This window comes from Mesocricetus auratus, unplaced genomic scaffold (assembly GCF_017639785.1).
Source record: "Mesocricetus auratus isolate SY011 unplaced genomic scaffold, BCM_Maur_2.0 Super-Scaffold_100025, whole genome shotgun sequence".
Taxonomy (NCBI): domain Eukaryota; kingdom Metazoa; phylum Chordata; class Mammalia; order Rodentia; family Cricetidae; genus Mesocricetus; species Mesocricetus auratus.
Genome location: NW_024429206.1, coordinates 19,468,467 through 19,495,071, shown reverse-complemented (window position 1 = coordinate 19,495,071; position 26,605 = coordinate 19,468,467). Strand labels below are relative to the sequence as shown.

The window sequence follows — 26,605 nt, the reverse complement described above, 5'->3', positions numbered from 1 at the left end:
GAAAAAGAAAACAGTAACAAATACAAAAGCCCTGGAGAACCACGCATGAAACAGGAGGTTAGTTTCTATATTATGTAAGAACTTGTGAGTCAAGCTGTGCCCTTGGCATACACACACACACACACACACACACACACACACACACACACGTTTACACACAGGCTGACACTCAGAGGGAATCGCACTTGGAGTCAAACACACACTCACCCTCCCCCAAACACAAGCACACTCAGAGTGCAGGCCTGTTCTGCCTCATCCACTAACAGGGCAGGTCTGGAAGCACAGGGTAGGACTTCAGGCAGATTCCAGATTCTAGTGCCTGCAATAAGGCAAGGCCTGGCTGGGGGCACATGAGCAGCAGCCACCGCATCCCAGAGGCAGGGGTAAAACAGCCCAGAGGACCATTCCAATCACAGGGAGTAAAACAGCCCAGAGGACCATTCCAATCACAGGGGTAACACAGCACAGAGGACCATTCCAATCACAGGGGTAACACAGCACAGAGGACCATTCCAATCACAGGGGTAACACAGCACAGAGGACCATTCCAATCACAGGGGTGACACAGCACAGAGGACCATTCCAATCACAGGGGTAACACAGCACAGAGGACCATTCCAATCACAGGGAGGAGGGTCGGTATTGTCATAGCTTCGCATTCTTCAAGAAAGTATATGTTGTTGTGGGAAATGTTTAAAGTGTGTGTGTGTGTGTGTGTGTGTGTTTTGTTTTGTTTTGAGAAAGATCTCATTCTGTAGCCTGGGCTGACCTGGAATTTGCTATTTAGCCCATGCCTACCTCAAACTCACTGCAGCCCTCCTGCCTCGGCCTCTCGACCACTGAGATTAAAGCCATGAGTCATCGGGGCTAACTAGAATTGTATGCATTTTTTAAACTTGTTATAGCCCAAACAGAATGCATCGCTAGTGAGAATGGAAGTTGACAGGACCCTAAATGGAAAAATCAGGAAGCAATTACCAAAACTAGCTAGGTCTTAGTCTTTGATGAGACTGGACACATTCAGGGTAATATGGCTGTAGACAGGCCTTAGCCCATTGAATTCTTGCTCCCAGCGTACACTCATACACTTGGAGTGTTTAATCAAAGAGAAATTAGAGCAACAGGCAGGAATGCTACATACCCACTAGACCCCACCACTGAATCCTGGAAGTAGCCCCATTCACGTGGGGCCGAGTGTTACATATGAAATGTCCCCCTAGGAGGCTATGCAAATGAGTTTGAAGGTCCTCAGATGGTCGTGATGTGTCAAAGATGGGATATCTCAAAAAAAAAAATGTACAGGGTGCTGCCTACCTCATAAGACATGGGAGATACAGCCAGGTGGTAGTGGCGCACGCCTTTAATCCCAGTACTCAGGAGTCAGAGGCAGGTGGATCTCTGTGAGTCCCAGGCCCGCTTGGTCTACAGAGTGAATTCCAGGACAGTCAAGGCTATACAGAGAAACTGTCTCAAAAACAAAACAAAGCAAGAAGCAAAGAGGAGATATTTAATATGATATATTTTCTACACACATATGCGCAAATATGTGTGTTTACATTTCCCTCTTTCCCCTCCTCCCTTCTTTTCTTCCTCTGGGTGGTGGAAGGAAAGAACTGACTCCCACAGTTGTCCTCTTGACATACGCACCCCCATATACACGCATCGTATACACATAAAGTAACAGACACATGTAAAAAAGTAAAGAGATGTGAACAGTTGGAAATTGAGGATTAATTTCCCCTTCCAGAAAAGAATACCTACTTCTTACGTCTGTCAATCAAGCAGGCCGGTGGCAATGACAGACCAGAAGCAAACAGCCCTAGCCCCACAGGCGTCCTCCTCCATTTAACCCGACACCAACTGCAGAAGTCTCTAATGAGATCTGGAGCCAGAGATGAAGATGACTCTCTGTCGTGCCTAGAAGCAAAATATATATATATATATTAAAGGGGGGAAAGGCCAGAGCAAAACAGCATAGAAACCAATTTGTTGGGTTCCCAGTGGCCCCGAGAGAGAGCATTCAGCCATGGAAGAAGAAAATAATGACTTCGCTATATTGAAACACAACCAAGACATAAGAAGCTATGTACCTCTAATGATGCCACGATGGACAACGCTCACTGGTCATCCCGGAAACTGAGTACCAAGTCATTCTTTCCAAAATTGACGTATCAGTGACCTCTCATTGTGGTGACAAAATAGCTAACAAAAGCAACTTAAGAAAGGTAGGGTTTGTTTCAGTCATGGTCTGTGTATGCAGTCCATCGTGGTGGGGAAGACATGATGGTAAAAACACAAGGTGCCTGGTCACGCGGCATCCACAGTCAGGAAGCAGATACTGGTGCTCAGCTCACTGTCTCCTTTCTATTCAGTCCAATCTACAGCCCTGGTCGTCTCCTCTCCTTAGTCAAACCTCTCTGGAGACACCCTCACAGACATACCCGGAGGTGTGTCTGTTTCCTAGGTGACTCCAAATCTGGTGGAGCTGACAGTGAAGATTATCCATCGCTACTGGTAAGGGAGTACAGGTATTAACTATGCCTGTTCTCTGTGGGTTTGTGTCAGGGTTACAACTGGTTAACGAAGAATCACAGCTAACAAGCTCAAGAGCCAGAGTCAAGAAATCAGCACTGGGCCATCAGGCTTGGAGGGCTGCGTCTATCAATCATCTGTGACCAGGAAAACTGCCAGGAAAGATAAATGAGGGAACGAACACATTTCTTTTTTTTTATTTATTTATTTTTTTTTTTTTGGTTTTTCGAGACAGGGTTTCTCTGTATTGTTTTGGAGCCTGTCCTGGAACTCGCTTGGTAGACCAGGCTTGGTCTCGAACTCACAGAGATCCACCTGCCTCTGCCTCCGGTGTGCTGGGATTAAAGGCGTGCGCCACCACCGCCCGGCACGAACACATTTCTTACTTCAATGTTCATACTTAAGAAAAGTAGACTTCGGGCTGGAGAGATGGCTCAGAGGTTAAGAGCACTGACTGCTCTTCCAGAGGTCCTGAGTTCAATTCCCAGCAACCACATGGTGGTTCACAACCATCTACAATTCAGTCTGGTGCCCTCTTCTGGCATGTAGGCAGAACACTGTATATGTAATAAATAAATTAATTTTAAAAAAAGAAAAAAGAAAAGTAGACCTCAAAAATCTGTCACACGGAAGAGTGTAAATCCTGAGACCCATTGGTCAGATACCCATTAAAAAAAAAAAAACTATGTAGTAAATATTTCCCTTAGTTTGCTAAGACCAGGATGCTCTGCACGGCTTCCAAGTGTGTAAGCTCTAAAGTCTCCTTACCCTTCCTTGTTTTGCTCCAGGCAGTTCTGCTGTGCTTCCTGAATTCTGGGCTTGGCTGATGCAACTCAGCTGAGTCCTCTGAAAGCATTGTCAGGGAAGAAGTTGGAAAGAAGCGGGGGAGGGGGGGGGCCTGGAAGCAACAGCTGGGTAAGACTGAATGTCTGTGCCCGCCAGCTCCGTGTGTCGAAGTTGCGGCACCCGGTGAGGCTGTGTTTGGAACAAGGGGGTCACTAAAGTAAAATAAAGGTGGTCAGAAGAGGACAGGACCTGAATCAGCAAGTTCACAAAAACAAAACGTGAATGTTTAGCTTCTCAAACACCAAGGCATAAGCCACGTAAATCAGAGATGCTGGGGCGTCAGCCTCAGGTGATGCGAAGAGCGTCAACACAGAATTGATGAGCCCCGCAGTGACCTGCGCGTATTTTGTGCGTGGATTTTTGGCGAGATGTCAAGGTAATACAGCGCACAAAAGAACTTATTTTCAACAAATTGATCGACGGGCTGTCTACACGGAAAAAAGATTCTTGCACTTGGCCCTGTGCGAATTTAATCCAAATTTTATCACAGAGGAGCTGTATAAAGTCCAAAGCCCTCTAGAACAACCAAAAAAAAAAAAAAAAGCCACTGGAAGGCTTGAAGGCTGAACCCTAATTAGCTGGACTTTAAATGAAAATAGCTTCTAATAGGTTTTCTCTCCCCCATCCCATTAAGTTTCTCCCCCAGTGCAGTAAGTCAGAAGAAGCCAAATTGAAAAAAAAACTAACAGAGGATCCCACTTCTGACACCAGCTAGAGATAACACTATCTGAAAAGGAGGTCTAATATGTTTGTTAAATATACTTACGAGATAAACCGAGGGATAGGCGCTCTGGAAACGCGGCCAGCTTCCAAGAGAGAGAGCTTTTGCTTTCCTTTCTTTTGTATACTACCTGTCCCATACTCCTGACCACGCCCCTTTTGGGCATGGACAGTATTGTGAGCTCACCCCTACACAGGTATATTGAGCAAAACGACTTCCTGGCAAGTTCCCTGGTCCCAGAGATCGAGGTCAGAAAAGTCTCATGTCAAACCTGAGCAGGAGTTTTGTAGACTGTAGGCGAGGGGTAATGATGTGTCCACCACAAGCTGGGTTTGTACCAAATTATTGTCAAAAGCTGAGTGCGTAGGTGGGTACTTGGGCAGCCAGCAACTTCAGGGGAGCAAGCTGCAACAGCCACCAAGAATAGGGAACTGGGTTTTTCGGTCGCTTTTCCTTTGTTTGGAGATTCTCTGAGCTGGTGGGGTTTGGAGAGAGACATGAATGGGACTTCCTAGACTGCACAGGGGCAAGCTGGAGTCTCCAAATAAAAAATAGTAATAAGAGGCTGAAAAGATGGTCCAGTGATTAAGAGCACTGACTGCTCTTCCAGGGGACCCAGGTTCAATTCCCAGCACCCAGCTCACAACTGTCTATAACTCCAGATCCAGGAGAACCCACACCCATGACAAAATACCAATGCACATAAAACAAAAAGAACACTGTTAGTGTTCTGGGCTCACACCACTCCAGTAAACATGTAGAGGGATCTCTTTTTAACTTTTACTTTATGTGTATGTGTGATTGTATGTGTATGTCACATGAATGCACTACCTATAGTGGCCAGAAGAGGGCGAGGGATCCTTTAGAACTGGAGTTACAGATGCTTGTGAGCCATCATGAATGCTGGGAACCAAACCCAGGTTCTCTGCAAGAGCAGCAAGTGCTCTTACCACTGAGTCATTTCTCCAGGCCTCTAATAGTCCCAGGTGGACAGGTTAACAGGAGTAGACCATCCACTGGCCTAACTGTGGGCAGAGGGTAAAGTTGTCTGAGCTTGAAATTACCTCCTGTCTCAAACCTGCCCCAAGTTAGTAAGTAGCCCCTGAAGAAAATTTCCAAAAGTTTATTTTTAACTAATTTTATTTATTATATATACAGTGTTATGCCTGCATGTATGCCTGCAGGCCAGAAGAGGGCACCAGATCTCATCACAAATGGTTGTGAGCCACCATGTGGTTGCTGGGAATTGAACTCAGGACCTCTGGAGGAGCATCCAGTGCTCTTAACCACTGAGCCATCTCTCCAGCCTCCAAAAGTTTAATTACCTGATTGATTTTATTTTATTTTTATAATTTAGACAGGGCCTGGAGAGACGGCTCAGCACTTACTAATAATACTTACTGCCCTTGTGGAGGACCTGGCTTGGGTTCCCAGTTCTCACATGGTGGCTCACAAGCACACGGAAATCCAGTAGATCCAACACCCTCTTCAGGCTTCTGTGGGCATTGCATTCACATGCTCCAACCCAAGCTTCCAGAGGGAGGACTGGGGACATCAGTGACAGAGGGTCTAGCAGTCCCGTGGGCATGGAGGAAGGAAACTAAGTTAAAAGGGATCAATTTACTAACAATTCTATGTTCTGGCAAAGTTGACCCAGTTCTGTAACTACAGGGACTCAAAATTATGATGATTTGGCAATAAGGTTGTTTGCAGGACTAGTCAACTCATTTTAGGAAAGCTTGGTAATCTCAGCCTGTTACCAAATGGCTGCCAGCTATTGCCCAGAATAAAAGGTGAAGAGCATGGCCTAAATGGTAAAACAGTCCATCAAAACCAAAAGGGCTCCTGTGTGAACCCCTCTGCATTTGGAGCGCCTGAGGTCTGCCCTACTATGTGCTTTCTTTCCAATTAAGTCTTCAATTAGCTTCTTGCTTTCCTGCTTATATTTTGATCTACTTTATCTTTTTTATTCCCTTTTTGTTTTTTCAAGACAGGGTTTCTCTGTGTAGCCTTGGATGTCTGAAACTTGCTCTGTAGACCAGGCTGGACTTGAACTCAGAGATCCCCTGCCTCTGCCTCCAGAGTGCTGGGATTAAAGGAGTACACCACCACACCTGGTTAGAGCCACCTTATCTTTCCCCTTAAAATCCATGGTGGTGGCATGCACAAATAAGAGTTCTAGGACAACTAGGACTACACAGAGAAACTCTGTCTCAAAAAACAAAACAAAAATCTGTGCCTACAAATCCACTGCCAGTATCACCAGCCACTGTTTTCTGAACTCTAATGGTAGGGACTACGAGCACACCCCTTGCCTTGTGCAAGTCTGAGAATACAAACAGGAACTGTGACATGACCAAGAGAGAGTAGGACTCCCTGTGTTTGACTCAGCCTCCCCAGGGACCCTGAAAGCTGGTGGTGACATGATGACATCACACACGTGGACTTTTAGTGGGGGATGGCAGTGCACATCTGTAACCACAGCAGTCAGGATTCAAGAGGATCGTGATTTTGAGGCCAGCTTGGGATACACGTGAGACTGTCTCAAAGGAAAAAAAAGGATGGGCCATCGAGATGACTCATCTGAGAAAGGCACTTGGTGTGCAAGTCACAACCTGAGTTTGATCCCTGGAGCACACACGGTGGAAGGAGAGAGTCTGCTCTTACAAGTCTCCCTCTGACCTCGACACATGCTCTGTGATGTTTGCACCCACACACAATGACAACCAAAATTCAAACAAACAAACAAAAGAACAAAGAAAACTTCAGCTGGGGCTATAGCTCAGTGGTGGGTGGGACACTTGCCTCACACGCTGGATTTTGTTTTTCAAGTTTGCTGGATGTAGTGGTGCCCATCTGTAATCCCAGCACTTGGGAGGTAGAGGCAGGAAGTTAGTTCAAGGTAAGCCTTGACTATACAGCAAGCTGGAGGCCAGAGTGGGCTATGGGAAATTTTGCCTCAAAATAGTAATTTCAGCGTTTTTTTTTGTTTTTTTTTGTTTTTTTTGGTTTTTCGAGACAGGGTTTCTCTGTGGCTTTGGAGGCTGTCCTGGAACTCGCTTGGTAGTCCAGGCTGGTCTCGAACTCACAGAGATCCGCCTGCCTCTGCCTCCCGAGTGCTGGGATTAAAGGCGTGCGCCACCAACACCAGGCCTATTTCAGCGTTTCTATTTCATTAAGCAATGTGTACTCTTAGGAAGTAAGACCATTGACAGTTTGAGTGTCCCACAAAAGTAAAACATAGAAACTGTGAAACACTTACAGATCATAGCCAGTCCATTCAGGACTGGATTTGAGTCCTGTGGGAAAGCATTAGCCTAGCTCAGTGGTTCTTTTTTTTTTTTTTTTTTTCTATAATTTATTTTTATTTTGTGTGCATTGGTGTTTTGCCTGCATGTATGTCTGTGTGATCCTGGAGTTACAGACAGTTGTGAGCTGCCATGTGGGTACTGGGAATTGAACCCGGGTCCTCGGGAAGAACAGTCAGTGCTCTTAGCCACTGAGCCATGTCTCCTACCCCACTCAGTGGCTCTCAACCTTCCTAATGCTGCCACCTTTTAATGCAGTTCCTCATGTTGTGGTGACTCTCAACCTTAACATTTCCGTTACTTCATAACTGTAGTTTTGCTGTTAGGAATAATAATGTAGATATGTGTGTTTTCTGACAGTCTTAGGCAACTCCTGTGAAAGGGTCGTTTGAGGAACACTGGCCTAGCCCTTCTCCCTCGGAAGAGGTGAGCTACTGCGAAAGTTGCCATGACAAAGCAGAGCACAAGCATGGACACACCTTGGCCAGATCTACAAAACTGGTCAAACTGATCTACGGTCCATCAGTGCTGTGGATGACTAGCTAATAGCTATGTAAAAGTAAGAATGGATGAAGCAGAATTATAGCACAATTTCATCTCTTCTCTCTCCTTTTTTGTTTGGTTTTGAAGACAGGGTTTCTCTATGTGGCCTTGGCTGTCCTGGAACTCGCTCTGTAGACCAGATTGGCCTTGAATTCAGAGAGATCAGCCTGCCCCTGCCTCCCAAGTGCTGGGATTAAAGGCGTGCACCCCTACTGCTTGGTTAATTTTGTCTCTTTTGAAAGCAGTTTCATTATTACATGTATCTGAATATGTGTGTGCTAGGGCACGCATGGTAGTACATGCTTGCAGAGGTCTGAGGACAGTTTTCAGGGTTAGTCCTCTTTCCACTTGTGGGTTCTAAGGATGGAACCCAGGTCCTCAGGCTTGGTGGCAAACACTTCTACCTGCCGAGCCTCATGCTGGTCCCTTGTCTTTTGAGAAAACATTTGAAGGATAACAGCAAAATATCAGCAAGTTATTCTTCACAGGACAGCAAGCATGGGGGAGGGGCTAAGACATGTCAGGGATGGAAAAAGGCAAATGTTACCTACAAACTGGCTTCTGGTCCAGGCTGACTCTAGGATCCTGCTGCAAAAACAAGCACCCTTCCTATAAGACTGGAGGCCCATTTTCTGTGCCTGGAGGATCACCAGCGGGACCTGGTCATCTCCACATGACCACCTTGGTGCAGCCTGTTATGTGACAAAACTTCTCCTGGGGAGACATAACACACACACATTTATTCACCCCAGATATAGAACCCACAACAGACCAAATTTTACAGATACTACCATAATTCAACTTAGCAAACCAATGAGTTGTAGTGTGGTCACTTACAGGAATATGGGTGGGGTAATTTATAAGAGTGGAAATTGCCGGGCGGTGGTGGCGCACGCCTTTAATCCCAGCACTCGGGAGGCAGAGGCAGGCGGATCTCTGTGAGTTTGAGGCTGGGCTGGACCGATAGCCTCCAAAACAATACAGAGAAACCCTGTCTCAAAAAACCAAAAAAAAAAAAAAAGAGTGGCAATTAAGCCAGGCGTTGGTGGTGCACGCCTTTAATCCCAGCACTCAGGAGGCAGAGGCAGGCGGATCTCTGTGAGTTCAAGGCCAGGCTGGACCGACAGCCTCCAAAATAATACAGAGAAACCCTGTCTTGTAAAACCAAAAAAAAAAAAAAAAAAAGAGAGTGGAAATTGGCTGCAGCGTCAAAGTCTACTCCCAGCATGGATGCATGGATGACAGCTCACACAACTGAGAACCTGGAGCTCATTGCATAACACCAGTATGCAGAATTGACAGGTTTGAAGAATGTCCTTTACCAGTGCCTCAGTTGGTCTAAACCTCTTCCAGGCAGCTTGGCTGGTCCCTGCTTCCTCCTGGCAGCTGGTGTGGTCTGTCTGAGTCTTTACAGCTAAGCTTCCTTCCCTCTGAGGGCACTCTTGGCGTTTATTGCTTACGTGGCAGGGAGGGGCCTTGTGATCCGATCAGTTTCAGGGTCTTTCTGAAGCTATTCCGAATTGTTCACTTTCCTGCTTAAGGAGCCTCCTGCAAGATGAAATGTTTTAATGTTGGAGGAAACTGTTACACGACCCAGTCTGCACCTGGGCCAAGTGCACCAGGGACCCTACATTCACCCCTAGGGGAAACCCTGCCTTTATTACCTACATGCTAGAAACAAACTCGTGGTTTGAGACAGTATAGCACACATTGGCGTCTTTATGTCTTGCAGGAGGTCAGTTTCCAGTCATGACTTATCCAATACTCCCACCAATGGACATCATAAAACAGGCTGATTCACAGGCCGCAGACAGCCTTACTTGCTGTCATTACCTTTGGCCAGCCATTCAAGTCTCCAGTGGCTTCTAGCTGCCACATCTGAACATCCTTTAAAGGTAGCAGTCACTGATCTGCTCCAGGACTCCCGCTCCAATCCTCTTCCCTGACCAGTGATGCTTTGCATGGTACTAGATTCCCGGGGATGTCTTCAGAGCACCCTGCCTTCTAACCCAAACATACCCTAGGTGACACTCAGGCTACTGCAGCAAAACCACTGCTCCTCAGGACACCAAGCACTGCTTGGTGCTGAGAACAAACTGTCTATGCGCTGGGCGTTGGTGGCGCTCGCCTTTAATCCCAGCACTCGGGAGGCAGAGGCAGGTGGATCTCTGTGAGTTCGAGGCCAGCCTGGTCTACAAAGCGAGTTCCAGGACAGCCTCCAAAACAATACAGAGAAACCCTGTCTCAAAAAAAAAAAACAAAAAAAAAAAAACAAAAAAAACACAAAAACAAACTGTCTATGCCTCACCCAAGGTTCCTGGCCCAGTTCTAAAGCTTGAGGTCCCTACCTGCCTAGACAGCACCATTCCCACTTTGAAGTTTATGGCCAGTACCCTGACCGTCCACTCATCTCCCTGCTGCCTAAAGCTGGCTCAAATGAATCAAACCGGATTATGAACCCATAGTGCAGCAACTGTTTAACAAAATTCTGTTCTCAGGGTGGTGGCACTCGCCTTTAATCCCAGCACTCGGGAGGCAGAGGTAGGCATATCTGAGTTCAAGGCCAGCCTGGTCTGCAAAACAAATTCCAGGACAATCAGGGCTGTTACACAGAGAACCTGTCTCAAAAAACAAAGTTTCTGCTCTCTACCCTGTCTCTGGGTCCCCAAAGAGCACTAATGAACAATGGGACATCAGTGATGAAAGACCTTTGCTCTCATGGCACACTGGACTCACACTGTAAAGTCCCCATAGACTAGGGCTGAGGGGAAGACCAGTGAAAAGGTCTACATCAGGGACATTAGCACAAACAGGCTGAGGAGAGTAACAGGTAAGCCTTCAGGATGAAGAGAAGAGGGTACAAAGCAGCTGCAGGTACCTCAGTTAGCCTGAGCTCTGCGACGAGGGCCTACCAGCTGTGAATGCTGACAGCCTTATCTAGATGGCTAGACGCGTTGTCACCCAGCTCCACTTCAAGCTTTAAGAGAAAAGGTGCCAAGACAATTCAAGATTGACAGTACCATCCAGCAGAGGGTCTGTCAGGACAACTTAACTGGGTAGAGCAACTGCACTCCTCATGGCTGAGTTACCACACGGCATCACATCCACAAGCCCAGAGCAGGCTTCTGCCCGGCTCTTACCTTCCATGTGTCCCTGACTGCATCTACCTGCACCATAGCAAGCGGTTCTGGGCAGGTACATGTTGGCTTAGGAAAACCTCCCAAGCCGGGTATGGTGGAGCACGCCTTTAATCCCACACTCAGGAGGCAGATCTACAAAGTGAGTTTGAAAACAGCAGGGCCATACAGAGAAACCCTGTCAAAAAACCTCCCAAAACCCCCAAAGTCAGACTTTCCAGCTTCTCCTCAGTGAGCTTGCTTCAGCCAGCTCTATCTGTTTTACAGTGACTGACTTATATGGCACCATCTAGTCAGGGATGCTCTTTTAACATGGGGAGACCTGTCCCATGTAAAAACTGAAGAGACCAGACAGTGGCACATGCCGTTAAAGCCAGCACTCAGAAGGTAGAGGCAGACAGACCTGTTGAGTTGAGGCCAGCCTGGTCTACAGAGTTCAGGACAGCTAGGGCTACACAGGGAAACCCTGTCTGGAAAAAGCCAAAAAGAAAACAAAAAACAACTGGATAGAACAGCACCCCTAAAATAAGGTGATCTCTGCTATTTGGCAGATCAAACCTAAAAAAAAAGCCATTCACTACTTATTCCTACAGCAAATACCAGAGATGACTCAGAAAACTTAGGCAAAGCAGAAGCAATATATATTTTGAAGTTCTTCCAATAATAATGTGAATCCTCTACACTCTGGTTAAACACATTAAAAAGCGCCTATATCTGTTACAAAAATCAGAGTCATAAGGTACTTGCATTCTACATTGGCTTTACACACCTTGTATTAACTCAACAGATCTAAGTGAAGTTTCATCCCAGTTGGGGGAGATGTCTTCACCTGATTGTAGCATAGCATACACATCAAATTACACGTTGAAATCAGTAAAAGTTAGTGCACAGTATACCTTCCTTTCACCCTTCGTTTTAAGTGACTCAACCTTCTTTGGAGAGAAACAAAGTAACCATGTGAAGTATTCTACCCTTTAAGAACTTTGGTTGGCTGGACTAGCAGAACCCACAGAATGGCTTACTTTAAATACATCTTATCACAACATAGCTGACAGAATCACACACCTAGTAAGCCTCAACTGACATGAGTCTCACATCAGACGCCCACCCTACTCTACAGTTGTACTCCTTCCTAGTCTAGCATTTCCTCCCTGCACTGTCTATAAACCATCTCTGGAAAAAGAATCACCAGCTCCTATGCCACAGCCTACTACCACCAACACTTTTTTACTAAGAGATCCTGCCCCTGCCTCTTGAGTGCTGAGACCACATTAGACATGGAAACCAAGAAATGTACTCCATCTCAGAAAACCCCCACGCTTCCATCAAATGCAGTTCTAACTCCTGAAGTCTATCAATCATCTGATGCACACATACTTTAAACAAGCTCTTTTCTTAGGTGAAACTACATAGCAAAACGCAGGTAGGGCAGATACCCTAGCTGAATCAGTATTTACACCTATAACATAAGTTAGGTCAGTCATCACTTGACCGAAATGTTTGTGAAGGGAGACACACATAAAAGAATGGACCTTAGGTAATAAACAAGGGGATTGCTTATACAATATGGCACAAGCTTCCTTATGTTGGTCTTAAAATGCTTACAAACAAGGGATGATTCACTTGTTTAGATTATTTGAAATACAACTTTATTCTGATTCTAAACAAAAAGAATGGGAATGACAGTAACAAACAAGATTTCACCACTGACTGAATAGTGTGATGTGACTGTAGCAGTCTTATTTTTGAAATTCAGGAAGGAAACAACTGTGTTCCAAACAGCTAAATATGCAAGTCCAAAAAAAAATGAAGGTATGTTTTAACTGCCACATTCACTCCGAAGCCCATTCATCTCCTTCAGCATCCAATGAAGTACACGATCTGCTTAGCTAATAAGTGGCACACACGCTGCACCGCTGACATCACAGGACAGTTGCCTATAAAACTAGACTTCTGACGCAGGGCTCCAGCTTCGCTTTCTCACAGGTCATCATCCTCATCCGGGAGGGCAGTCGTCTGAGCAACCTGGAGAAAGAACCAAAAGGAAACACTAAACACCAAAACCGCGTGAACAAGTCAAGCAGGCACTAACTGTGAGGACAGACGGGGCTGAAGATGGCTCAGCAGTTAAGAGCACTGCCAGCTCTGGATGACCACGGTTAGAGTCCAAGCATCTACAGGGCCAGAAGATCCGATGCCAGCTTCTGACCTCTGCAGGCACCAGGCAAAAGCACACACACACACAAAGGTAAGACACCCATACACATGAGAAACATTCAAAAGGACAAATACCTCTAAATCGTGCTCATACTGTGCTGCCAAAGCTGGGTCCATGACCACTTCAGGTGGGGCAAGAGCAGGCATGGCAACAAACTCCAAGTTAGGGTCTCCAATGAGCTTTCTGGCGAGCCAGAGGAAAGGCTTTTCAAAGTTGTAGTTACTTTTGGCAGAAATGTCATAGTACTGTCGAAAACAAAAAGAAATGTATGTTTTAAGAGTTCCGTTAGTAATTTCAAGCTACTTTAAACTCAAAGACGTTTTATAATCCACATAAAACAGACGTTGATCCCACATGACATGTGTGCCTCATACCAATGTTCTCTAAGAATGATCTGATAAATTATGAACATACCTGAAGATTCTTCTTTCGGTGGAAGACAATAGATTTTGCCTTCACTTTTCTGTCCTTAATATCCACTTTATTGCCACACAATACAATGGGGATGTTTTCACACACCCGTACCAGATCTCTATGCCAATTAGGTACATTCTTGTAAGTGACTCTTGATGTTACATCAAACATTATAATGGCACACTGGGCTGAAAAAGATTCAAGGAATTGAAATGTTTTAGTCTACTGCAGCATTTATCATCTTTGGACAGACTCTTATGATCAACCCAGTCTATCAGAAGGGCTTCCCCCCCCACAATACTAAAAAGTCAAATGTAATCCACAGCACTGATTCCATTTCTTGTTCACCTGAAAGCTTAAATGTCAAGAACTAACTATCAACTACCTTCTCCCTCTGGACACCTAATCACCACCACTGCCCCACCCTCCCAACTTTGTCAAAGGTAAAATAGTGCATCAGCATTCTAGAGTGTCCATCTTCTTTATAGGGAGTATGACCCACACATAAAAACACTCTGCCACCTAGAAATACAGCCTTTAAATGGCCAATGAGTGTTATGCCTGTGAGGGCTCCACAGCCTGGCCTACAGGGATGGTGAGGATACACTTAAAGAGGCGGCAAAAGTCAGTCCAATTTTCTGGTTAAAAAGTTTCAATTTAAAAAATAAAAGTTTCAACTCTGGGATAAACCCTTAGTATCTTTACATGCTAAAAGACAAGAAACCAAAGAACTTCCAATGACTTTTCTCATCAGGTTAGTAAGATCACAAGAATATTTTTTCATTCATTTGTCCTTAACCACCCAAAAAGCACCTTTCCTTAAAAAATTTGAATCACTTTCAAGGAGAAAAGTAAGTTATTACAATTCACATGATATAGCATGGCTCTCATTCAGAGAGGGCCTGGCTCCCGGGGCTGGGCTTCAGTAAGTGGCCCAAGTGATCACTTTCTTTTCAAAGATGGGGATATTCACGGATAACCACTGCACATATACCCGAATACAAGTTTTGAACACCAAAAAAGTGATCCCTCCAGCTTCCCTGCCTTCTACCAGTAAGTTTTAAAGACAGCCTGACCGAAACCATGCGTAGCATGACACAGCATGTGATCGAATGACACCACGGACGGCTCGTATAAAAACCATCTGCACTCCCCTTAAACGAGGTCGCCTCCCTGGAAGCAATACGTGTCTGTCTCCCATCTTTCTCCCTCCTTAGTCACCAGGCAACGGCTGGCTCCTGGGCTCACCCCGGGCACATGTCCCAGGGCCAGGCCCACTTCCGCAGGCCCTCACCTTGGATGTAGTAGCCATCGCGCAGGCCCCCGAACTTCTCCTGGCCGGCTGTGTCCCACACGTTGAACTTGATGGGTCCTCTGTTGGTATGGAAGACGAGCGGGTGCACCTCCACGCCCAGGGTGGCTGCAGGGACAGGGTGGCAAGGGTCAGCAGCCATGCACTGCGGGCCACCTCCCCCGCCCGGAGCCGCGCAGACCCCCGCCGCACCTACCTACATACTTCTTCTCGAACTCGCCCGTTAAGTGGCGCTTCACGAACGTCGTCTTCCCGGTGCCGCCGTCGCCCACCAGGACGAGCTAAGGGAAAGGCAGCGTTGAGTGAGCGGCCCGGTTCCCTCCCGCCATGCCGTCCTCCCCGGCCTCCCCTCTCGCTCGCCCGTCCGCCCGCCCGCCCGTCGATCCGTCCGTCCGCGCACGCACCTTGAACTGGACCTGCGGCTCTCCCTGGGCGGCCATCGCGGCGATCCTGCGGGAAAGAGCGGCTGCGGCACGTGCGCCCCACAAAGGCCGCGGCCGGGAAGAGCGCGCGGGAAGGCGGGGACGCGGCGTGAGACGGTGGGGGGGGGGGGGAAGGGAACCAGGCTGAGAAGCCCAGGGCGCAGCCCGTTCGCTCTCCTCACCGCCACCGCCCCGCGCCCACCCGAAGGGCACCCCCTTCCCCGCCGCCGCCCGCGCCCGGCCCGATCCTCCCGGCCCCGCCGCTACCTTGCAGAAGACTCTCCGCGCCTGTCCGACTGAAGCTGGAAAGATGGCGGAAGCGCGATTCAAATGCCGGAGACGCAGCGGACGCCGGCGCGCGGAGGGGGAGGCGGAGCCTAAAGGGGCGGAGCAACGGCGCCGCGCCCAACCACGCGGCCCGCGCGCACGCGCACGCCCGCACGGCCCGTCCGACGCGGCTGGTGGGTCGGGCGCGCAGAAGGCGGGAGAGGTGCGGTGGGTCACGTGGTGCGGGGGCGCGCGGGAATGCGCACGCACGCAGAGCAGGAGGTCTTGGTGAGCCGGCTCGGAGCGCGGGCTCCCGCGCGCATGCGCTCACTGCGGGAGGCCGCACGTCACGTGGGCGGCGGCCTAGCCCGGGCCTCGTGGGCGGGAAAGGCGGGTACGTCCTCCCGGTCGCTTGCCGCTGATCCGCGGGCACCGCCCGACCTTCGTCCCCTTGTCCTATCTCCACAAACACGCTGGACCTCGCGGGCGGGGGGATCGCCGAGGGCTCGCGGCCAGCGTCCCCAGAATGAATGAAGGAGTGAATGAATGACGGCGCGCGTGCCCGCGACCCGGCTTGCGTCAGCTTGCTGGGACGCCCTCGCGTGCCAGGGGCGGATGCGGCCTGGCTGTACACGCGTGGTGTCCTGCGACACTAGCTGCGGCACACACTCTGAGGATGGGGCGGGATGCAGTTACGGGCGTCCATGCGTTCTGTATCCCGGGACCCCTCCTCTGTTCCATGACCGAGGTGGATAATCCATTTCTCAGAAGACACTCCACCCTGGCTCCCTCCTGAGCACCAAGTGACCAGGGAGGGATCCTCACAGGCCTGGGAAAACAAGTTAGATTGGGCCTGCTGGGAGCCAAGTTCCACTCCCCAAAGCACCCGTGAATACAGATGCTGCTGAGAAAATGGAAAATAATCTCTGATGACCAGAGCTTGTGGCCCTGCTGTTACTTTGTACTATGCCGTTTAAAAGGAGACAGCGCAGGCCTTAGAAGGATTTCAGGTGCAAGGCTAGCCTGGGCAACTTAGTGAGGTAACTCATATGCCTGGCATGTGCAAGACTTTGAATCTGCAGTACCAATAAGAAAATGAATAGATGTCATCCATTTCATTATGGTTAGGTCGATCCCGGATGGACACTGTTTGGGGAAAACAGTGAATGGGAGAAGGGAAAGGGATTGTGTGTGGTACAAAACGGTTACATAACCTTAACATAGTGTATGTGTAATGGGATTTCCGTTACATTTTTATATAAATACAAAATTACAGCTGGGTGGTGGTGGCACACGCATTTGATCCCAGCACTCAGGAGACAGGAAGGCCTGGTCTACAAGAGCTAGTTCCAGGACAGCCTCCAAAGCTACACAGAGAAACCCTGTCTCAAAACAAACAAAAAAGATGACTATATTCTTGGGTATGTGAATTTTTTTTAAATAACTCATTAACTTTATTTCATGTGTGAACTGAAGTTACAGACAGTTGTGAGCTGCCATGTGGATGCTGAGAATTGAAACCGGGTCCTCTGGAAGAGCAGTCAGTGCTCTTAACTGCTGAGCCATCTCTCCAGCCCCAGTATATGAATCTTAAATTGGCTACAAGGGGCTATGCCACTAGCTGTGTTCAATAGAAGATAGAAAGGGATGTGATCAAATCGAGGAAAACATCAGTCTGCTTAGTTCCAGTTCTTGGTGGTTGTTGATAAAAGGCAGCAGTAAGTGCTGAGACACCCCTCCCCTGGAAAACTCACCAGGGTATTTCCTGTCTTGGCACCCGGCCTCCTGAATGGCCTGCATCATCAAGTGTGTTGTGTTGTGTTACTAACTGACCCAAGCCTAGAATTTAAAGAGCCTCCTCCCAGGAAGCAGAAGAAAAAAGAAAATAGACTTGAGTGGGCATAGGGGATGCTTTCTCCGCCAGCAGTATCCAGACTCCTAGCTGCCTACTGCTTCCTGGTTTACAGAGATACTTCCCTGTCGTCCAACGTGAACTACAACCCCAGACTTGACCTGCACTGTAAATCTTGGCAGCTGTTTAACATTTGTGAGAACTGGGGCTTGGAGGCGTGGGATGTCAGAGGTGGATGCAGATACAGACACAGTAACTTGCACAGCCCTGGGGAAAAGCTGCGGTTGTAGACGGGATTTTAGCGTGTGATGTTTAGTCTACAGGATTTAGGGTTGCCTATTGGACAAACCTCTGGGTGTGTGTCATGTGCTTACAGAGAGGTTTAACTGAACCGCATAAAAAGGGGAAAATGAGTTGAGTCCCAGCATCGTCTCTCTCTTCTCCCTCTCTGCGGATACAGGGACCAGCATCATCTCTCTTCTCCCTCTCATGAGCTGAGTCCCAGCATCATCTCTCTCTTCTCCCTCTCTGCGGACACAGGGACCAGCATCATCTCTCTTCTCCCTCTCATGAGCTGAGTCCCAGCATCATCTCTCTTCTCCCTCTCATGAGCTGAGTCCCAGCATCATCTCTCTCTTCTCCCTCTCTGTGGACACAGGGACCAGCAGCTGGCTTAACCTCTTGCCATCACACCTTCTACCTAACCCAGATACAGCAGATTGTATCATGGTGTTGTGAGCCAAAATGAACTCTTCCCTTCCTAAAGTTGCTTTTTGTAAAGTACTTTTGCTACAACAATGAGCGAAATAGCTAATTGTATTTTCACCTGAATCCCCAAATGTTATATTTTGAATTTGAGATAGCCCCTAAAGGCTCATGTGTCAGACACCTCATTCCTGTTGGAGCCCCGGAGACCTTTAAGTTGTAGCAGAACTAAGTGGCAGTATGAATTGAAACAATTTAAATTGAAAAGCTATTATGAACAAACTGGTCATGCATACATTGGTTCCTGGAACAGGCTAAACATAAGGTGTTCTATAAGAAATATTTCCTTCTGTACCCGGGCCCGGTTCTTTCCACTGCCCCTGTCCTCATCCCCCGCCCTGCCTAAACCGCTTTATAAATATGAGACCTTGCTAGCTAATAAACGAAGCCTTGACGCAACTCAGACTGACTCTGTCTTTCTTTACGCGCTTGGCTTCCACTTCTCTCTCCCCCCGTTTGACTCCTACAGGTGACACCCACTCGAGACCTACTAAATAACCTGGCCTGCTGGACAGGTCAATTCCCTCACCAATGGTGCTGTTTTAGACTCGTGACCTAGTGGATGGCTGGGGTGGGGTCAGGGGGCAGGTTAGGGGTGGTCAGCCTTAAAAATCATATCCTGGCGTATCTGGTCAGCTACAGTGTGAAGCTGCAAGCTCCCACGAACCAAGGCAAGTCCTTCCTCCACATATGATTCTTCCCAGTATTTCTGGTCATGGTGGCAAGAGAAGTTGCTAGCATGCCCCTTCGTGTCTGTCCTCCACGTCCTGCCTCACAAAGCATACATGTATATTTGGGATGGTCAATGTCTGTGGTCAACTTGATTGAATCTGGAATTAACTAGGCCACACACTTCTGCTTGGGTCCTCAGGGCACTTCCAGGAAGCATTAATCGAGGTAGGAAGACACTCCCCCAGGGTAGGCACCATCTTCCCTAAGTGTCCCAGATACAGAGGTCCAAGGAAAAAACATTCCTGCCTGCCTCCCCCTTCCTCCTGATGTGAGTGTATTTATATCATTGCTGCGGCTGTTATACTCAGCTGACGTCAAGCCCAGCTACAGCTTCAGCAGGGACTGGAATTCTGAAGGCCTTGAGCCTCATGAACTGAGCAGCTCCTGGTTTCTCAGGCTGTCCAGCATGTAGGTGGCCACTGTTGAACTGCTCAGCACATATCCTGCAAACCATCTGAAAACACACACACACACACACACACACACACACATTCTATTGGTTCTGTTCCTCTAGAGAGCCATCTCTAATACATTGTTAAAGCATCTGTTTGCTTGTGTGTGTAGTTTGGAGGACAGCATGTTGTAATTGGTTCTCTCCTTCCAGCATGTGGATACTGAGGATTGAACTTAGGGAGTCAGGTATGGCAGTTTTATCCACTAAGCCATCTTAAAAGGCCCCTAATACAATGTTATACATACACATGAATAAATACAAATACATACATAAATAAAATCCTTAAGAATCAAGACCTTTGCTTATGCATGATATTCCCTCTGAAATGTTTGAGAGTATATAGTATACCAGTGTTCCTTACACATATTTCTTTTTTTTTTTTTTTTTTTTTTTTTGGTTTTTCGAGACAGGGTTTCTCTGTGGCTTTGGAGGCTGTCCTGGAACTCGCTCGGTAGACCAGGCTGGTCTCGAACTCACAGTGATCCGCCTGCCTCTGCCTCCCGAGTGCCTTACACATATTTCTTAAAACGAAGGACAATTGACTACATAACTTCTGTATACTGACCAACACCATGTTTCCTAATCTGTAGAACCTAATCCCATTTATGACACTAACATGTCTAATCTGGGGACCATCCCAGAGTTACCTGTTGCTTTGGTTGTCTTTAAATCTAGAGTCTAGAGTCCCTTGACACTCGTGCAGAGTATTTGTTGAACCTGTCATTTTGCAGGACATCCCTGCTGTTGCTTGAATCTGGAGTGTCCCCTAAAGGCTGTGTTAAAGGCTTTGGCCCTCACAACCTTTCTGGATCTTACTTCAGCCTATTTGTAGACTTACTGGTCTCTCGGACCAAAGGTTCCCCCACACACACACTTTTGCCTTACAGGTTCCTCTCCACACTCAGGCTGAAGCTCCTTGAAGGGCCCAGCCTGAATACCCTGTTCAGCTACTGTCTCACACCCAGGCTTTCCTCATCAAAGCACCTACTCATCTTCCCCAAAGCACTTAACTGGAGCTATAGGGCATAATGACTCACAGGCTTGCCATTTGTCTGTCTCCTTAATGGAATAAGTAAAGTCACCTGTCTTTCACATCCAACACAGGGCCCTGAACATAATGCACACTCACTGAGTGGCCATTGGGTAATCTACTGGACCTTCGGCTCCTTCTGAACATGCAGCAAATAATCAGAACTAGCAGAGCTGTGTTCTAGTGGGACCCATGGAGATTCAAGGTCTGGAGGGTGGTTCAGCACAATGGGGGTCAAAATAAATGAAGGAGATCTAAACGCACACACTATTAGAACTTTAGTAGTTCATAGAAGGAATCATTAAGCAGATACAAGTTACCAAATGCAGGACCAGTATTTTCAGTTTGTGAAGTCTCCATGGAGTTTGGTTTCTTTGGAAAGGAGTAAGAAACTCTTGGACATTTTCCATCTTATTTGCCAGTAACTTCTTAGATGCTCTGCTTTCTCTGAGTGGAGAGTGTGGCCCACACAACACGTGGCTGCTTGGCCTTGACACAGAACTTTTCCCAAAAAGCAAAACAAAGAGATATGTCAGATATCTGTGTGTCTAGGCATCCTGGCATCATCTCTTTTCTGTAACTCATGGTTGTGCAGAGGTTGCATTGTGCCCTAGACTGTATCCAACCTGTGTGCTTCATGGCGTCACCTGAGCTACATCCCAGCACACGTCAGACCTGAGATGACCTAGTGTTGTTTCCGAAAATTCTTTGGTATTCTTTGGTAATCTTTATTGGGTGAACTCCAAGGTGGCCCTCTTTGAGGTCATACAAACACTAAACACTCACTGACAGAGAGGCTACCCTTTACGGGAGCTGCCTGCAAATTGTGCAGGAGGTTCCAGGGATGGCTGTCTTTAAGCAAGCAAACAAAAGCCAGACTAGAAATGACCTAGATAAGTAAGTAAACATAGGTGACTGTCCTTGTACAAGATCGTTTTGTTGATGTGGGTTCAGTCAACTGCATGTTGAAGGTATTAGGGGACATTGCATCCTTACTGAGTGTGTATGGGGCGTCCCTTGTTTCTATTTCCTAAACAATACAGTCACTATGCAACTACTTGCATACTGTATACATTGTGTGAGGTATTATAAGGAACCTAAGCGTTTAAAGTACTCAGGATATGCATAGGTTATATGCAAATGTGACTGTTTCTATGTAAGAGACCGGACCATCTGCCTATCGGTACTGGCAGGGTTGCAGGTGGTTCTAGGACCCAGTCTCCATGGATATAGAATGTTAGCTGTCCAGAAGATAACTGCTAAGTTGGAAAGGAGGAAGGAGGTGACTGGGCAGGGGATGACCCCAAACTATCCCTGAGATAGCAAGGGAGGAACAAGACCCAGGAAGGTGATGGAGGGTTCCCAAGAGACCTGTGAGGACAAGATTCCAGGGAGAGGAAGTGGCCCGTGAAGGCTGTGCAGCTGAGCTGAGGAGCTAGAGGGGAGAAGACATGGCCAGAGAGCCTAATGGACACAAGACCTTTGGCTTTTGTTGGTTTGTTTTTGGTGACAGTTCTGGGGATTAAACTCAGGACCTCAAGCAAGCCAAGTTGACTCACGTTTTGGCTTTCTGTGTCTACAGGTGACTGTAGTATGTATTGCTTATTTCCCACCCCGTTCCCATCTTAATGCCCCTTTTCCCAAAGTGACTATATGACTGAGAAGTGATGAGGTCCCACGGGGAGCCTCACAAATGGGGAGGTGAGACCGGTGTCCTTATCAAAGTGTTCCCTGTGGTTGGGGATATAGGTCAGTTGGTAGAGTGCATGTGTAGCATGCAGGAGGCCCTGGGTTTGATTCCTAGCACTGGATCAGAAATTCAAAGTCATCTTTGGCTACACAGGGAGTTTGAGGCCAGCCTGGGTGAGAGACTGTCTTGAAAAAGAAAAGAGCCGGGCATTGGTGTCCCACGCCTTTAATCCCAGCACTCGGGAGGCAGAGGCAGATGGATCTCTGTGAGTTCAAAGGTGGACTGGCCACAGAGCTAGTTTCAAGACAGGCTCCAAAGCTACACAGAGAAACCCTGTCTCGAAAAACAAACAAACAAAAAAAAAAAAAAGAGAGAGAGAGAAAAGGAAAAGAAAATAGTGTCCTCAGGAGCCTGGTATAGTGGTATAATCCTAGAATTTTCAGGGCAGAAGCAAGAGGATCAAGGTCAGCCTCAGTTACTTAGTGAGTCCCTGGCCTTCCTGAGAGTGTCTCAACAACACAGAGTCCCCAGGGAACTCCTTTGCTCCTCCCTGCATCCCAGGACCCAGGAGAGGGAAGCAGTTTTCCCAGACCCCAGCTCTGGAGACCCTTGACCACAGACTTACTGCCTATGGAATGTGAGGGATATCAGTCAGACAGAGTTAGTTGGCTTCCCGGGTTAAGAGTGATGGCTATTCCACTACCTAGAGGGAGTTTTAAGTGCAGTGTGCTGGTTACCCACAGTCATCCAGACTCTGTGATGCTTTGACTCTGTGTCCCATGTCACTTTAGAAGAATCTAGTCTTAAGAAAGGAGAGAGAAAAACCGGGCGTTGGTGGTGCACACCTTTAATCCCAGCACTCGGGAGGCAGAGGCAGGCGGATCTCTGTGAGTTCGAGGCCAGCCTGATCTACAAAGTGAGTTCCAGGAAAGCCTCCAAAACAATACAGAGAAACCCTGCCTCGAAAAGCCAAAAAAAAAAAAAAAAAAAAGGAGAGAAAAGGCTGGACAGTGGTGGTGCATGCCTTTACTCCCAGCACTCGGTAGGCAGAGGCAGTCAGATCTCTGTGAGTTCGAGGCCAGCCTGGTCTACAGAGAGTTCCAGGACAGCCTCCAAAACAATACAGAGAAACCCTGTCTTTGAAAACAAAAACAAACAAACAAAAAAACAAACAGGGCTGATGAGATGGCTCAGTGGTTAAGAGCACTGGCTACTCTACCAGTGGTCCTGAGTTCAATTCCCAGGAACCACACGGTGGTTCACAAACATCCATAATGAGATCTGGTGCCCTCTTCTGACTTGTAGGCATACATACAGACAGAACACTGTATACATAATAAATAAATAAATCTTAAAAAAAAAAGGAAAGGAAAGCAAATACCAGAAGAAACCCTAAAGCTGTTTTAGGACTTCTCCCAGATTGGGACAGGCCTGGGATGCTCACACACAGAGATGTAAGGATGTGGGGTGTGTGAGTATGAATATATAGCCTCCCATTGTGTGACTTCCTAGCATATGCTCAACTGTGTATTTATCTCAGACACTGACTTTTTTAGTTTCAAAATGTGCAACATATTTTAGATGCTTGGGTTTGAAAGTGGCCTCTTATAAGCTGTGTCAACAGCCAATGTGTGCAGCATAACTGTCCTATTTATAAGATAATTACAAGGTGGCACTGGCTTAACAAAATACCACAAACCGAGTCCCTTAATAGGACAAAAATGGATCCCCTACCTGGCCCTGGTATTAAACGCAGGGCCTCAAGGTGGCTAGGCAAACACCACTACTGAGCTACATCCTTCAGCCACCTTTTTACTTTTTACTTGGAGACAAGTATCTCTCTAAGTTGCCCAGACTATCCTTGAGTCCATTGCAGTCAAGGTTGGACTTGGACTCGGGGTCCTACTGCCTTGTTTTCCTGAGAACCTCGGGTGACATGCCTGCACCACCAAGCCCTCCCAGAGATGTTTCTGGAAGTCTGAAACCCGGAAGTGGGCAGACCGTGCTGTGTCTGAAGGCTCGTGAGGAGTCTGTCCCCTGTTGTCCCCTGAGCTTTGGAGTTGCTGGCATTCATGGCTACCCCTTGCTTTGTAGGCATATGGTTGCAGTGACTTCTTAGCCGTCTCCTCCTAGTTGTGTTATCCCTCTGTATGTCTGTCTCTGGGGTCAAGCCCTGAGAGCCATGACTTCATCTTACGTTAAGCTGAATTGTAAAAGGCCCTTTCTTCCAAGGTCCCATTCATATTGTAAAGGTCCCATTCATAGGGAGAGGGGGTTAGAATTTAACATCTCTGTGCTTTGTTGTTGTTTGGTTGGTTCTTGGTTTTTGGCTTTTTGCTTTTTGGGAGACAGGATTTCTCTGGGTAACAGCTATGCCTGTCTTGGAACTCACTTTGTGCACCAGGCATGAACCACCACTGCCTGACTGAATCTGACAGATCTGTTTGTGGATGAAATACAACTCTTTTCATTTGTCTTTTTTTTTTAAGATTTATTTATTATGTATACAATGTTCTGCCTGCATGTATGCTTGCACACCAGAAGAGGGCACCAGATCTCATTACAGATGGTTGTGAGCCACCATGTGGTTGCTGGGAATTGAACTCAGGACCTTTGGAAGAACATCTAGTGCTCTTAACCTCTGAGCCATTTCTCCAGCCCCAAAATACAACTCTTAATACAGATTTTCCAAACTATTCATCCAGACCTGTAATCCAAGGAGGATCACAAGTTCAAGACTACTGTGGGCTACAGAGAGAATTCAAGGCTAGTCTGAGCAATAGATGAGACCCTACTAAAAACTAAAAAATATAAAAAGGGCTGGAGGTATATAGCTCAGTGGTAAAGTGTTTGCCCAGCAGGTGCAGGGGCATAGGTTTAATTCCCAGCATTAGGAAAAAAGCAATAATTTGCAGTATGCTTGGGTAGGATGGCTCAGAAGTGGTGTCCAACTTTAAGGTTACTTAGCAGTTATTTCTTGGTCCCCAAGGTGGCTCCATGACACCTAGATACTTGTAGCATATTTCCTGCTGACACAATGAGAAATGGATTTTTGTTATAGTTTTGAAGTCTCACACTGTAGCCCATGCTGGCTCAAACTTGTATCAGTCCTGGTTCACAACCATCTGGAATGAGATCTGGTGCCCTCTTCTGGCATGCAGGCAGACATGCAGGAAGAACACTGTATACATAATAAATAAATAAATAAATAAATAAATAAATAAATAAGAATGAAAGCTACTGTGCACAGCCATTATGCGGCTCACATAGGGAGACAGGGTCCACTTTGGCTCACAGTTCAAGGCTACAGTCCATCATGGTGGGGAGGTTACATCAGCAGGCTGAGTCATCCACAGTTAGGAGGCAGAGAGAGAGATGGTTTTCTTCAGCCCCCCCACTTTGTTTTTGTTTTTTCCAGACAGGGTTTCTCTGTATTGTTTTGGAGGCTGTCCTGGAACTCGCTCTGTAGACCAGGCTGGCCTCAAACTCACAGAGATCCACCTGCCTCTGCCTTCCGAGTGCTGGGATTAAAGGCGTGCACCACCAATGCCTGGCTTCCTCTTCCCCTTTTTATTGGGTTCAGGACTCCAGAACAAGGGAAGTTGCTGCAAACAGTTAATAAGGGTCTTTCCTTGTCTGTTAACCTAATCTAGATAATCCCTCATACGGGAGCCCAGTCTTGTCTCCTGGTGATTCTGATTCCTGTTAGGTTGTTAATTACCCCACCATCACAGGGGTGCTGGCTCCACAGGAGGGGCACAGGAAGGTCCGAAGAAGCTCCCTCTTGGTCTTCCCCACACTCCATGCTATGCGTGCCTCTTTATTGCTGTTAATCTGCCTCCTTCTCTGGTGCTGTTTCAATGTGAAATGCCTTCCACAGACTAGTCCGTTTGAATACTTGTTTTCAACACTCTTAAGACAGTTGGCACTCTTTTGGGAAGTTGTGGACTTCGAGACAGGGTTTCTCTGTTTTGGAGGCTGTCCTGGAACACGTTCTGCAGACCAGATTGGTCTCGAACTCACAGAGATCCACCTGCCTCTGCCTTCCGAGTGCTGGGATTAAAGGCGTGCACCACCAGCGCCCAGCAGGAAGTTGTGGAACTTTTAGGAGGTGTGGCCTAGCTGGGGAAAGTGAATGGTTCGTCACCCAGCTTTGTGCGCTGTAGTCTAGACCACTTCCTGTCATTTCTGTTTGTGTTCCCTATTCCTCCAAAATATGAAGGGTCAGAGTTAATGCCTCCACCGACATGGGCGCAGCCATGCCTTTCCTGGCATAATGGACTTTAGCCTCTCAAATCATGAGCCAAAATAAATTCTTCCTCCCTTGGCATTTGGTGGCTACACTGCCACAGTGACCAGAAA

General features: G+C 47.3%; 1 protein-coding gene and 1 long non-coding RNA gene across 7 annotated transcripts in view; both read right to left on the bottom strand.

The window, feature by feature from the left end:
• Window positions 1-4,293, bottom strand: part of LOC121134066 — a 28,694-nt gene extending 24,401 nt beyond the window's left edge. Inside the window, exons 1-2 of one of the 5 annotated variants that reach the window (XR_005871081.1) lie at window positions 4,145-4,293; window positions 1,762-1,917 (exon numbers count right to left, since the gene is read on the bottom strand). This is a non-coding gene — a long non-coding RNA (uncharacterized LOC121134066). The remainder of the gene's footprint in view (window positions 1-1,761; window positions 1,918-4,144) is intronic. The other 4 variants (XR_005871079.1, XR_005871082.1, XR_005871080.1 and 1 more) reach the window with 4 other exon arrangements.
• Window positions 4,294-12,713: 8,420 nt separating this feature from the next.
• Window positions 12,714-15,849, bottom strand: Ran (RAN, member RAS oncogene family). Of its 2 annotated transcripts, none has more exons than XM_040731354.1 (7): window positions 15,721-15,849; window positions 15,436-15,481; window positions 15,228-15,312; window positions 15,014-15,139; window positions 13,720-13,907; window positions 13,380-13,550; window positions 12,714-13,112 (listed from the first exon to the last, which is right to left on the bottom strand). In XM_040731354.1, exons 2-7 carry the CDS (start codon window positions 15,469-15,471, stop codon window positions 13,068-13,070), a joined length of 651 nt encoding a protein of 216 aa, XP_040587288.1. In that variant the 5' UTR covers window positions 15,472-15,481; window positions 15,721-15,849; the 3' UTR covers window positions 12,714-13,067. The 2 variants fall into 2 exon arrangements, with proteins under 2 accessions (XP_040587288.1, XP_040587289.1); XM_040731355.1 differs by having other exon boundaries at window positions 15,436-15,497; window positions 15,721-15,804.
• Window positions 15,850-26,605: the final 10,756 nt, after the last annotated feature.